The 14,925-nt window shown below is 46.9% G+C and overlaps 1 protein-coding gene across 1 annotated transcript in view; it reads left to right on the top strand.

Moving 5' to 3' along the window:
- Nucleotides 1-14,925, top strand: part of ALK (ALK receptor tyrosine kinase) — a 680,782-nt gene that overhangs the window by 590,369 nt on the left and 75,488 nt on the right. The window contains exons 10-11 of the mRNA XM_045978692.1: nt 13,754-13,848; nt 14,022-14,147. Of these exons, the coding sequence (XP_045834648.1) occupies nt 13,754-13,848; nt 14,022-14,147 (221 nt within the window). The remainder of the gene's footprint in view (nt 1-13,753; nt 13,849-14,021; nt 14,148-14,925) is intronic.

Genomic DNA, 14,925 nt, shown 5'->3' with positions numbered 1-14,925 from the left:
GCTCCCCAACCATGGACCTTGAAGGAGCAGGAACTTCATTCCCAATGCTGTCCCAAATCTCTTCCACTCCTAGGTTCCCCAACATTACATCACACTGCATACATCACAAAGTTTTTTGAAGCAATTTTATTAGGGTTTACAGGTTGGCTCTAAACTGCTCCTGGGTTCTAGACACTTCTTTGAATTCAGTTGTACCTTTTTAGATTCTTACTTACAGACGTTTGCAGCTTCCATTCTCTCTACCCAAAATTTTCTTCCTCTACTTTCCTTTTCCCTAACTACCACTCTTCCTTCACTTTTTAAAGACTTCTAAATCGTATACCTACAATATTTTCTCATGGCTCCTGAAATATCCCTATAATAACTTGCTACTCTTTACTATCTGTTGTTTTTTTTTTTTTTTAAGTACCTGAATATACACACTAACAAGACAGGGATCAAATCTATCTTTCATATCACTGTTCCTTGAGCACCTAGAACCATTTAACACATCACATGCCCAATAAGTATGTGTTTACAGAATGATGTATTGAGAGAAATGATATACCTTTCCAAATCCTAGCTGAATTAACTGAGAATTTCACTTGTTGGAATCCAGCTAACATTCTCCCTGTGTTCCACCTAACAAAACAGATTAAATCACATTACAATAAGTACCACTACAAAGTGTTCTGTATATCAAAGCAACACCTACGTCCCATCAGATGAACCCAAGCAAGATTTGCTACTCTTACAACAAGGAAATTTCTTTAGGGACTTGCCTGGTACCTGTGCTCTCTTTATCTCTGGTCACTGTTCTGTCAGAATCACTTTATGTGAAAGACTTTGATCCTAATTGTGTGCCCTAATCCTTGTGAGTGGAGAGAGCTAGAGCTGAGCATGTGAGAGTGAAGAGCTATATTCACAATGTCCTGCTGCCACCACCTAGTAGTCCTTCCGTGAGGGCTCAGAGCATATGCCATCGGTATATAAAAGTTCATGATAGGGAGACATTGACCCATGGAATGGTATTTCTTACATCCATTTATAAACAGGCGAAGGGATAGAAATAATGCCACAGTCCATCATCATTATGAAGTGATATTAACCAACTAGAATATCAAACCATACTATAAAGAGTAACAAGAAAAATCTCCACGAGTAGTGCCCATGATGTTTTGAGCAGTGGCAGCATCCCTGGAATACAGATATGTGCTTTCAAGGTAATTTTGAAGGACAGAACCAATTCAAATACTGGCTAGATGTGTGCTTAAAAGTTATCTCATTACTTTACCTCTACCTCGTATAGCTAGTTTTCATTCCCTCCCCATTCAGCTGCCCTTCTTTATGTTGGAATTATTTCTACCTCTTCTCAAAATGGAAGAAAGGCATGTTCTCTCCCTTTAATCTGCCAGTCTCTTACAGGGTCATCGTTTTCCTCTTTATCATCGTATATCCTAGTAAATTAAACACAATGTTCTAACACCATCTTAAGCTTTGACATGCTTACAGATCAGAAGCAGGTGCTAAGTTTGACTCATTACAAGATGGATTTGGAAACACCATGGATCAAACCTTGTCCCACAAATCACTGCAATCATACAGCCAGAGAGAAAGTACATAATTTAACGTGCATGTAGAGGCTCTCTTCCCCAGCACTATCATTATAAAGGCTTTTAGCTGTACCCTATATACATAGTCTAACAAGAAAAAATGTTCCCTCTGAAGATATTTAGATTTCTGTTCCTTTTGTATCCTTTGTCCTAAATGACAAGCAGTGTGTTTGACAAATGCATCTTTCAAATGGGATCCGTTAAACTGAGAGTTATGTCTTCATGTACTTAGGCCAACCTCCACAGAGCCAAGATTTTTCTCATATCCTATTCTTATTTCTTATCCACAGAGTCTCCACTTTAGATGGGGTGCTATCAGTAACAATATTTGCCCTTTGTGTAGCATCTTTCTGTGATGAAAAAGGCATTTTCATTATTTACTCTTACCTGACTCGAGAAGTAGTAACTTCCAGGGAGAAGAAATCCAGAAATTTCCAATGAACCTTAGTTTTCAGGTCTCAGCACACCCCTAAAAGAGCTGTGTTTAGTTCAGATTTTTGTAAATTGAATCACAGCTTCCTCCTAGAGCCACAAGCAGAGTTACTTGATAATGATCAGAGCTAGCTTTCTTTGAGTTCTTACTTCGTGCCCGTCACTGTCACAGATACTTAACATGCATTATCTCATCCCATCCTCATAACAGCCCTTTGGGTAAATGCTTTAATTAATTCCCCTTTTTATAAGAGGAATGAGAGGTCTAAGAGGTTAAATAATTTTCCCTTAACCCTTAGGCTAGACTACTTCATATATACATGCCTGAGGATATTAAGGCACAGTTCTTAGCATGTTGTAGAAAACTTGACAAGTGATTGCCATCGTTATGAATAAAATATTTGGGGTTTGGATTTTTTAGGCCACACCTCTTATTCATTTTGAGTTAGTTTATTGTCTTTCCTTTGCATCTTCCACCATGGAAACCCATCGTCTGTTTCCCCAGCCCGTTCCTGCTGAAGACCACTCCCCACCCAGCCCTTGCCTGTTCTCCTTCTCTCACACCCCCAGCCCGGGCAGCACCACCAGCCCAGGGGGAATCTCTCCTTGCTCTCCTGGGACACAATGGCCCTTTCCCCACGTGCCTTTTCAAGTCACCGCTCTGGCATGTCTTTGACTGTCTCCACTTCAGAACTAGAGCATGAGTCTCAATAACCACTTTTCATTTGCAAATGTATTCATGTACCATGTCTAACAAAAGCATAAAAATAAAATACATTTAACAAATCACCCTTGGGTAGAAAATAAAGTTCACTTCCATTGGGGCCAACACAGAAAATCTAGGCCATACAATGACTACACAGTCCCCAGGAGAAACCAGCAGAAGGTCAGGCCCTGCCTGGGTTCTTCACCTTCTGCCTGCCTTCCCTTCTGCAAAAGTTTCCATTTGTAGCTGCTTTGCCTCCACCATCCCCAGGCAGGAAAGACACCTATGGAAGGAGTGGATGTCACCCCTGCAGACCCCACAAACCATTGTCGGCTGCCCCTCTACAAGGCAGGCTGTGTCAACTGTCACAGCAGCTCCTAGAACTCCCTGTACTCTCCCCCATATTCCTTGTACCCACAGCAGCCATGCACCTGCCTCCCAGAGTGCTTTACCCCCTCACAACTCTAGGTGTCCACTCTGTCCCACACTTCTGGGTAGCTGGGACAGATGTCATCCCCCATTTTCAAGTGAGAAGATGGAGGCACAGAAGGGTTAAATCAAGGTACAGGTAGTTAATTAAACATAAAGGCTCTTCCTCAGATTTCCTTTCACCTGCTTCCAGCCCACCAGAGAATACCTGTGAAGGCTCTAGTGTAAAATGGTACTAACCTCCCAAGTCATCCAGATGTTATGGGTATATCCAGCCAACACTTACTGCCCTACTTGATGCCAGGCGACAGTCTTACCTGGACAAGCAATGTATTTCAGCCCTCTAGAAATGTCATCTAAGGGGAAGTCTGGTAGGAAACCAAAACCTTTTCATCACAGTCAAGGCCAGGAAAGAGGAAAGCACAGAAAGAGAGAACAGCATGAGGCTCAATCAAGCCACAGCTGTTGGGGCTCCTCACTTGCCAAACGGGCTCCTCTCTGGTAGCCAGTTTGGGGTTCTCCCTCTGCCAGGTATGCCCACACTAACGGAAGCAGAGAACAACGACTGTCCCCCTGGGTGGTCTGCATTTGTTCATTCACTCACTATCAACAGAAACACATCAGGGACTTGCTCGGGAGTGGCCCCCACAGGCTTCGAAGTCAGAGGGAGGGGCAGTGGGAAGGAGAAGATCTCAAGGCTCTCTTTTCCAGGCAGAATCTACCCCTCCTAAGTGAGTCTGACTGCCCTGAGTCCATGTACGCAGGCAAAACCCAGCACTTTCAGGGGCCTCTTCCCAGTAGGTAAAGAAAAAAGATGTTCTCTGCCCCTAGCCAGCTGTGGCAGGGCAAGTGTCCCTTCCTGAAGCTACAGGGTCTGGGGATCACCACATGCTTATTAACATCAACCTGACTCAGTTCTCTGAACCAGGAGAAAATGGTAGGCTCCAGGGTAATTTTAGACCAAACAGGGTGAATAACACTGACAAAACCCAGTAAGCTCAGAGCCCTTCATGGATAACTTGACTTTGCTCTTCTTGCCTTCCCCAGAGAGATGAGGGAAATAACATCCCAGAGCATTAGATCAAACTCCTTAAGTCCACCTTGCCTCACTCAGGGGTGTCCTTAGTCCTGGAGTGATATAGAGTATGCACTGAGAGGGAAGGGTTCTTCAGAGTCTTGCAGCCAGCCAAGGGCTAACTTTACCCATCATCCTACCCCCAGGAGGGAGTTAGTCATCAACCCACCTATGTCACATACATGAAGAACACCTAAGTAATTAGGTCTGTGCTACATGACATGTTAGTTGGGTGACACTACCCAGGGTAACATGAAACCTCCAATCCTCAGGGATGTACAAAAAGAAATGTATTTCTTGCCCATGTGAAGTCCAAAATAAGTGTGCTAGTTGGAGAGTGGCCTTCCATCTTGTCATCCAGGGGCCCAGGCTCCTTTTCCCTGAGGCTCAATCCTCTTCTCCAGCTTTGGAATCCTTTGCATTGAGACAGCCAATGGAGAAAGAGCGTGGAGGGAATCTCACATAGAAGATTTTTGTGAGTCATCACTTCAGTTCACTTTCCATTGGCTAGAATTCAGTCACACAGCTATGCTTACCTGCAAGGGATACTGAGGAATGTAGTTTAGCTGTGAGTCCAGAAGAAAGGGAAATGGGTTTGATGGGGAGAAAGAGAAAAGATAGGTTGTGTCATGGAATTAGCCATGGAATATAGCCCCATCTCTACAAGTCTATCAAAGTGTCACTTGGGAATTCCAGTTCCTTGTTTAGCTACTCCAAGCATTGATCAGTATTTTCCTAGAACCTTCATAATTCAAGGCTGAAATCAATTCCAGGATCTATCCTAAAGCATTAATGTTTTGTTCCCAAAATTTTATGATGTAGCAAAACCTTTACTTTCTTGCAGAAATCACCCAAAATTTCCCTCATGGAATTTTTCCTTTCTAAAATCGAAACATAAAACAAAAAGTATTTTTGAGAAGGCTTAAAACTAGCAGGATACCATAGGACAACAGTTGAAAAACTTAGCTAAACATTTTTCAGATTCACTTTTTATTTTATTTTTATTTTTTAAAATTTTTTATTATGTTCAATGATTCATTAGTTGCATATAACACCCAGAACACATCATAACACGTATCCTCTTTAATACCCATCACCGGCTACTCCATCCCCCCATGTCCCTCTCTTCTGTAACCCTCAGTTTATTTCCCAGACACCAGAGTCTCTCATGGTTTGTCTCCCTCCTTAATTTCTTCCCCTTCAGTTTTCCCTCCCTTCCCCTATGGTCCTCCATGCTATTCCTTATGTTCCATTATGAGTTAAACCATATGATAATTGTCTTTCTCTGCTTGACTTATTTCACTTAGCATAACCCTTCCAGTTCGATGTGTATGGTAGGTATTCATCTTTTCTGATGGCTGAATAATATTCCATTGTATCTATGAACCACGTCTTCTTTATCCACTCATCTTTTGAAAGACATCTCAGCTCCTTCCACAGTTTGGCCATTGTAGACATTGCTGCTATGAACACTGGTGCGCATGTGCCCCTTCTTTTCACTACATCTGTATCTTTGGGATAAATACCTAGTAGTGCAATTCCTGGGTCATAGGATAGCTCTATTTTTAATGTCTTGAGGAACCTCTATACTGTTTTCCAGAGTGGCTGTTCTGGGTTGGATTCCCACCAACAGCATAATAGGGTTTCCCTTTCTCCAATCCTCGCCAACATTTGTTGTTTCCTGCCTTGTTAATTTTTGCCATTCTAACTGGTGTAAGGAGGTATCTCATTGTGGTTTTGGTTTGTATTTCCCTGATGGCTAGTGATGTTGAACATTTTTTTCATGTGACTGTTAACCATTTGTATGTCTTCTTTGGAGAAGTGTCTGTTCACGTCTTCTGCCCATTTTTTGACTGGATTATTTGTTTTTTGGATGTTGAGTTTGAGAAGTTCTTTCTAGATCTTGGATACCAGCCCTTTTTCTTGTTATTTGCAAATATCTTCTCCCATTCCGTGTGTTGCCTCTTAGTTTTGTTGACTATTTCCTTTGCTCTGCAGAAGCTTTTTATCTTGATGAAGTCCCAAATGTTCATTTTTGCTTTTTGTTTCCTTTGCCTTTGGAAACATGTCTTGAAAGAAATTGCTGTCAGCGATGTCAAAGAGGTTACTGTCTATGTTTTCCTCTAGGATTTTGATGGATTCCTGTCTCACATTGAGGTCTTTCATTCATTTTGAGTTTATCTTTGTGTATGGTATAAGATAATGGTCCAGTTTCATTCTTCTGCATGTGACTGTCCAATTTTCCCAGCACCATTTACTGAAGAGACTTTTTCCCATTGGATATTTTTTCCTGATTTATCAAAGATTAGTTAACCACAGAGTTGAGGGACTATTTCTGGAGTCTCCTGTTCCATGGATCCGTGTGTCTGTTTTTGTCCCAATACCATGCTGTCTTAATGATCACAGTTCTGTAACATAGCTTGAAGTCAGGCATCATGATGCCCCCAGCTTTAGTTTTCTTTTTCAACATTCCCCTAGAAATTTGGGGTCTTTTCGGGATCCATACATATTATAGGATTGTTTGTTCCAGCTCTGTGAAAAGTGCCAATGGCATTTTGATAGGGATTGCATTGAAAGTGTAGATCAAATTCATTTTTTTATAATGCAGAGCCCTGGGCTCTAGTCACAGAGATTCTAACTCAGGAGGTCACATATGAGGCCAAGGATACATTTTTTTTTAAGTTTCATAAGTGATTTTGATGTCTGACCACATTTGGAAGGCACCAGCCTAAAATGTCAGATTCAGAGATGTCTTGTGGGCAAGACAGGGAATTGAGTGATTAGGGAAGGATCCTTGTCACACTGTCAGCAAATATATATTAAGCCCCCATCAAGCACATAGGATCGAAAGGTGTGTGGGACCCAGCCTCTTGCCAATCACAGGCCTGCATGCTAGGGATGGGGACAAACACAGAGCATACACACTGAGAAGCAAACAGAAACACATGTAGTATTATGCAGAGTCTGACAACATGGCAAGCATTCAGATGGCGTGGTGACCTCCCTGTCAGGGGGGATATCATGGAGAACATGGATTATTATAAGATGGACCTTGATATATATCTGTATCAATATTGATATTGATATATAGATATAGATATACAAATTTAGATCTTCCAGAAGTGGGACAGGGACAAGAGCATTCCAAAGAAGGCCATCAGGGTGAGTGGCGGCTTATACGCAGGAATGTTTTATGTGGGTTCAAGAAGAGCCAGCTACATTGTATCAGAGAATCCTTGGGAGAAGGTGAGCATGGATATTGGGCCACGTATTTTGGACTCTGCACTACAGAGGATGGGAAACCAGAGCAAGGAGACTATTGAAAGCTCTGTGAGGGATCAAATGTGAAATGCTCTGAGCCTGGAAGTAGAGCTCAGAAGGAGGGAAGAGGGGCTAGAGGAGAAGAGGCCTCTTCTGCTGCCACCTTCTATGGTGCCATTGGCCCAGGACAGCCTTGGGCCAACCCTCCAAGAAGAAGGGGAGAGATGTGGCTGGGGGCTCAGCAGCACACTGTGCAGCAAGGCATAGATATATACAAATCAAACATTCATAACTCTGAAAGGATCTGTCCCTGTTTCTTTCTCGGAAAATATCCCAGATCACTGGAGCAAGGACTAGATTAGCAATTCTGAGCTTTAAATCCTATTTCTAACACTGATTTACTGTGACGTTTGGGACAAGTTGTTGCTTTTGATTGCTAAGTTTCCACAATCAAGAGTGCAAAGCAGTGAGACAGATCCTGCCTGTGAGCCTAGTTTAAGAAGTAGTCGCTCAAAATGGCAATAAGTGAACCCCTTTAGAATAACAGGATGTTTGGATCTGCTCAAGATTTCCTTGGTAATATCCACAGCTCAATATACAAGTCAATGGATGCACGTGTTTTTCATAACACTTAGTGCCTCTGAGAATGTAGACCTAAGTTCTCAACCTTTCACTCCCCAAGCACAAAGTTTGGAATTTAGGGGAAAACTGGAATGCTGATATTTGGAACAAAGCAGAATCCAACCCTATGCATGCTGTTCTCTAAGATCTCATCGATGTTCACCACTTCCACTCTCACCTCTGTGCAGGTGACACAGGGTCCTTATCTCACCTGAGTCCCATACCTGGGGTTCTGGCTGCCTGATTGGCATCCTTCCCACACCTTCAGTATGCCCCCAACACCCCGCTCCTATGTGATTCTTCTGTCCATAGCCCTACCATTATCCTAGACATTCAGTTCTTCAAAATCTTTCTTGATTTCTCTCTCACTGCCCAGATTCAATGTTCTTTCCCAGGTTGTACAATCTAGCTCTATGGGGGCAGAGCTAAAAAGGTGTATAGAAATCTCCTAGTCACTGAATAATATGAGTCACATGTCATCTGAATTCCTCAAGGTCAAGGCCGATGGTCTTGTGCATCTCTGTACTCCCAGCTGCAGACACGGTGCATGAACACAGAGTAGGAGCTCTAATAGTCTTTACCCAAAGGCAGAAGGGGAGATACAGAACTTACAACACTGCTGAGGAAACAGAGATTTCTAATAAAAATATAAAACAGCAACAATGAACTAGAATCTCCCATGCTAAAGGAAAGCTTCCATTCTTAAAAAAAAAAAAAAAAATCTACATCACATAGTTGTGTGTGTGTTTTCAAACCAAGATGTTGCCTAACAAATTTCAGTGACTTGCCCACGTCCTACCAAGTATGTAGCCCAGTCCTCACTCCACTCTACCTTTTGAAACTCAGCCCTCACCAAGCAGAGAAAGCTGCTAATTCACCCTCATAAAGATATTTCTGTCAGTCAGGAAAGAAGGGAACCAGCAACCACCCTTTTCCTGGGTCTTCTCACCATGAACAGTGCCTCTGTCTCTGGCATCATCGCAGCCCTCAAAGCCATAATCCCACACAGCAGCAAAGAGTAGAGGAAGAGGCCAGGGTTGGAAATGTCTTTGTGTCCTGAGAAAGGTACAGTAGGTGTCTCAGTCTCTTGAGCAGAATGGACGCAGGTGCCGTCTAGCTCTGGACGGCCTTCCAAAGGACCCCAGTTGTTCCAAGGGATCCCCGGGCCAAGGGCATGACCTCTCCTTCCTCAGGGCACCTGATACTTTGGAGCCTGCTGAGCAGGTGTATCTGTGCACAGAACCACCACCGCCCCCGCCAGGCCAGGGCTCCAAGAAGCAAGATCTGCCCTTCTCCTTTCCCTTCAAATTTAGGGCCCAGGGAGAGCTCCATGTACACGATGCAGAATGAGAAAATGAAAGCCCAAAGTGGAAACTTGCCAGAGTAGGGCATCTTCCCGCCCTGCAGTCTGGTGGAACACCCTCGTGGCAGGTCTTGCTGACTGGTGGCATGCCAGGGCAAATGTGGGAACCAGAACCATTAGTCACACACAGCCAGTGCCTGGAAGCCTGGGACTGAGATTGTTGAAGAGTGGGAGGGATTCTCTCTGCTTGCTAAGCTTGGCTAAAAAACTCATTTTCTCCCCTCTTCCACTCCACAGGGCTCCCTCACAAAAGCCAGTTCATTGTGAAAGATCTCTATGGCCTTTGGCAACCTGGGAATCACTCTGTAGTGACTCCCTCTCACTGCTGTGGGGATCATGATCCCCAGAAGGGAAACCAAGTCAGAGGATGGTAAATTCCTTCTGAGAGTTGGGGCTGAGCAGGAAGAGAGGGTGCTTTCAGCCACTGAGTCTGGCCGTTAATGTCCAGACCCACTTTCCTGTCTCAGAGCTGACTTCCAGAGTCAGGCTGGGCACACATGTCCAGCGCAGGCCATGGTGATCTGAGCCAGCTGGTCCCGGCAACCCAAAGCCGGCCGTCAGCCACTCCTCTTCGACTGATATCTGAAGTCAGTTATGCAGATAATAGGATGGATGCTGCAGGGTCTTCTCATCACATACATTATTCTAATAGAAATGCATAACGCGACCCGAGCTCTGTGACAGTCCATTTTAGAAGACTTTTGCCGAGCAAATCAAGTGCTCAGGGAGAAATTGGAGAAAGCATTTTTCCTCAGCAGTATCTGCCAGCTCGAGCCTAAGCAGCCAGAGCCCAGACAAGCCCCAGCTGCGAAAAGGGTTGTGGAACACTGCCCCCCCTTCCAAGCCCACTAAATGGTCCAGAGGAATCTGAGATGTGGTGCCTATCCGTTAAATAAATGCCTTTTACCCAGGCGGGCCATTCTTTCTTGCTCTCTCTCTAAAGCCTTGCTATTCCCCAGTCCACATGCAGACACACACCTTTTTGTCAGCTACTTAAAATCATTAAGTGAACTTAATTAGGTTTGTCCATCCCCAAGACTGCCACGGTGGCAAATAAGGCATTATATTCACTGTCCATTAGCAGTCTGTTGCCTGAATGAGACTGTGCCTTTCTGGAGCGGTGCATGAGCCGTGTCAGCATTTCCGATGCAGAGATCTGCCCGGTGAGCCTGGGAGACAACCAGTTTCAAGGCTGTCCCCCCTAAACCTGGCCTACTGCCCCAGTGGCCACCTCCCTGAACCCCCCCCCAAGGGCCAGTTTTCAACAGGCCTCTCTGTAAAGCCGAGCAAGAACAGAGTCGAGGGGTACGTTCTTTGTGCGAGGACAGCCTCCAGCCGAGATCTCAAGCCAAGTCTGTTTTATCAACAAGTTCCAAACCCCACCAGCTGGAAAAAAGGAAAAAGCAACAATAATCCGTGCAATCAAAAGTGTCTTATTTGGAAAAACTGAAAGAGCTGAGCAGGTGTGAACTATTGAGGGGCAAGGAGTGGAATCAACTGCTAAAGGCTAGAAAGAGCTCAGCTGCCTTGTTCTTAAATAGCACGGATCAGCGAGGGAGCTGGAGGAGCCCCAGAGAGCTCACTCTTCCCTTCTCCTTGACCAGGCTGCCCAGAGAAGGAGGGCTAGGTTCTCCTAGGCGTGAGGACTCAGCTTTCTTTCTCCACACAGGGCTAAGGCTTCGGTATAAAGAGCACTGGAGTAACCAAACATTTGTTAGAACCACCTGATACTCATAATCCTGGCAGTAATGCGGCATGGACCTTGCCTTTCCTTAGAGAAGTCCATCTGCTGCATGTTAAAACATTCCCCAACCCTAGAGCAGTCTAACTGGTGCATGCTAGAACTTTCCCTCGATCCTGGAGCAGTCTAACTGGTGCATGCTAGAACTTTCCCTCGATCCTGGAGCAGTCTAACTGGTGCATGCTAGAACTTTCCCTCGATCCTGGAGCAGTCTAACTGGTGCATGCTAGAACTTTCCCTCCATCCTGGAGCAGTCTAACTGGTGCATGCTAGGACTTTCCCTCAGTCCCAAACCACTCCGCCTAGTATATACCTAGTATATACAAGACCCAAGGCCGCAGCTGACCTGGAGAGTGACTTGGTATCTGCACCTTTGGGGGAACGCAACAGGAAAAACTCGTTGCGTCAGAAAGACTAAGAATCTTGAAGAAGTCTCACGCATCCTCAGCAGGGAGGGGAGGGAAGCAGAGCCAGGAGCAATCTCTTCTTCCCGTGAGGTTCAGTTGAAGACACTCAACCAGGTACCATCCAACACAGAGAATCCCAAATCTCCTGAATCTGGGTGGCCCTGATGGCCACCAGCCTCTTGGCTGGTGCCCTGAAGAACAGAGACTCCCAGATGTGTCCTGTTGTCCCCTCCCTGCCCCCGAACCTGCCATTGCCAGACACTATTCCCAGAATGCCTCTACTCCATACCTGCTGTCCCCACACCCCAGTGTGACCCACCTTCATCCCTTCCCCCCACCCATCCCCTCCCTGCAGCCTCTGGAGTCTGGGGCACTTGGGGCAGGGTCGGCAGGGCGGCCTTGTGGGTGGAGGGAGGCCGCGTTGCATGTTTACATCTGATTCGACATCTGATTGAGTCTTCCCTGATTGTTAGGAGTGTTCCTGACTCCGACTATGTGCAATTCCCCATGTCAATCAAACTCTTTTAAACAGCAGCTGCCACTGCTGTTGCCTTGCAGAGCACTTTAGAAACTCTTCTATTTAGAGACCATTCCAGCCCAGCCCGCATCATGCCATCCATGCTAAGAGGCCCCAGTGGCGGGTGGAGAACCTTGCAGCCCTAACCTCCCAGTAACGAAGAAGGAGAGCGGAGAGAAGGGAGGGAAAGCAGGGAAGGGAGAAGAGCTGAGTATCTCCCAGAAAGGGCCCAGTTAGGGCAAAACAGGGGTTTTGTCCCTCTCCCCCATGCTCAGCGGGCGCACAAGGTAATTCACTCGCTCTGGCACCCCAGGCCGCCTGGAAGGGACGCCCAGGATGCTCAGCACCTGGCCTGGCCCCTCAGCCTGTGGATGACGGATGAGGAGCTGGTGACCGGGAGTGGAGAAATGGGAAAGGTGGGCCGTGGGGCCTTCCCCACCGCTCTTCCACCCAGGGATGTGATTCTTTCTAATCGCCATCCCCAAGGAGCTCCGTGCACCTGTTCTCTTGCGGACTGCAAACAGCCTCTCTCTCACCCTGGCAACTGCTGTAAACAGAACAAGACGACAGTGTTCGGGCCCCTGTTTGCCCCCCCCCCCAAAGAATGCCAGGCCTGGGTTTGTCCCAGCTGACCCGGGCTGGAGCTGGGGCCTTATCTGCGGGCCACGTCCCCTGGGGAAATCTAAGGAAACCGTGACCTCACGGAGGCTCACGGAGAAGCCCAACGCTGTGCGTGGTACCCACCGGCCGCTCACTGTCTTCCCATCCTTCTGCACCCCTCACACGTGAACCACGGGGGCCCGGCCCTGCGCTGAGCCGTCCCTCACTCTGGTTCCTCCGCCGCAGATGCCCTCCCCTCACTATTCCCGGCCCCACATCCACGCCTCCCTGTCCTCGCCTTCCTTTGAAACCCACTCCAAGTCTGCCTTCTCTATGAGCAAACCTAAGTAGGTTTACTGCTACTTCAGGCTGCTCTGCGTTGGTTACAAACACTCCCATCAGAGCCAAATTATTTAATATTCAACAAGGGTCAGGCACCACACAGAGCAACCCCAGTGGAGACTGACATTGGCTAAGACGCCAGATCCTTGAGTAACCTACCCCCCCCTCACCACGCTACACTGTGCCGGGGGTTAACCTCTCTATTGCTGAATAATGGGGAAAACGGGGAGTACCCGGGAAGGAGCCAGGCTGCCTGAGGCAACAAGCAGGGGACACTTGGGGGACAGTGGCTATTATCAGTTGGTACAGAGCTATTTTAGTAATGACTTCGGCTCCCTCAGGGAGTACCCACTGAATATCAAGCCTACCCATTCCTGCCTGCCCTCCACATCCAGTGGAGGAAAGAGGTCTCCAAGGGGTTCCTGAGCCATTTCAGGGAGCCCAGGAACCAAGCCCCAAACTCCAGAATGGATTAACCTATGGAACAATCCCTCATAAAGGGAAGTAGGGGGACAGCTCCCCTCTCACAACTGCTCTGCCATAAGGGAAGACTGACCAAAAGGGCTGCTGTGAGCTCCTCATGGGCACACGGCCGCCAGACGCTGAGTCCTGCCAGGTGACCGACCGGCACCATTCCTCACCCATGCTCCTCTTACCACACCTACAGGTTCTGGCTGCAGATGGTTGCTTGGTGGGGCCAAGGATCCAGAGCCACTGTGGCTTTTGACAATATCTCCATCAGCCTGGACTGCTACCTCACCAGTGAGTTCCCCCTGTCCCTGGCACTTCTCCCCAACCCAGACGACCCCCGGCCACACTCTCCCTCCTTAACCTGAGCCCACCCGCCTCCCCCACCTTCCCTGGGGCATACTTCTCTCTCTCCCCCTTAAACCGAGCCTCACTTAAGTCAGCCCGTGGGGTCTTCTCTTCTCTAGTCAGTGGGGAGGACAAGATGCCACAGAATACGGCACCCAAATCAAGAAATCTATTTGAGAGGAACCCAAACAAGGAGCCGAAAGCCTGGGAGAATATAAGAGAGACTCCCATCTTTGACCCCACAGGTAAGGGTTGGACTTACAAATTTGAGCGAGGTCGTTTCGTTGTTGTTGTCGTTTTTGTTGTTGTTGCAAAAGGCAGAAGAAAGATACGGGCTGTGATGGCCGTAGGGAGCTGTGTTTAAACGATAAAAGAGTCAACGTTAAAAGGACCATCACATCACCTACACCCTGGCTGTGGGGCTGTAAGAGGAAGTCATTAGGGTCTCTAATTATCTGGCAGAATGGAGCATCTGGAAGTGGAGTGAAGGACCAACTCTCCTCCGTGCCTAGGGAGGACCCAGGAACCAACCCTGGAGAACCAAGCCGATCTCCTTTCCTCAAACTCCGTCCCTTGAAACCACTCCCCATTTACAGAGCAAAGCAAACTTTACACCAGATTTCTGCTCCTCCTAAAGAGTGTTGGGCCCACGTGCAAAGCCAGGCTAGCCCATCACGGGTAAAGGCTCAAAAGCTTCAGATTCAACACGATTCCCCAAAGCTTGGCTGCCTTCCAGAGCTGTCTGATTCAGCATCTTCCGGGCCGAAGGACTTCCCATGGGGACTTCAAACACAGTCTTCTTCAGCCTCTGGCCCTAAACCATGGTGTGACTTCTTAGCTATTCTTTGCACCAGGAGGAAATCTCTTAGAATCGGTTTCCAAAGCCAGTATGATGTTCCTGGGCAGATATTAGATCTGTGAGCCTCGCCCCAGAGAAGCTAGGGCCTGACACTCGCAGGTCAAGGGGTTCCCCCAGGTGGTCTGGGTGCCTGGGTATGGGAGTGAGTTGAGTAACCTGGAGAA

Source organism: Meles meles, chromosome 15, assembly GCF_922984935.1.
Source record: "Meles meles chromosome 15, mMelMel3.1 paternal haplotype, whole genome shotgun sequence".
Taxonomy (NCBI): domain Eukaryota; kingdom Metazoa; phylum Chordata; class Mammalia; order Carnivora; family Mustelidae; genus Meles; species Meles meles.
The sequence above is the reverse complement of the archived record's forward strand: the minus strand, read 5'-3'. Positions and strand labels throughout refer to the sequence as shown.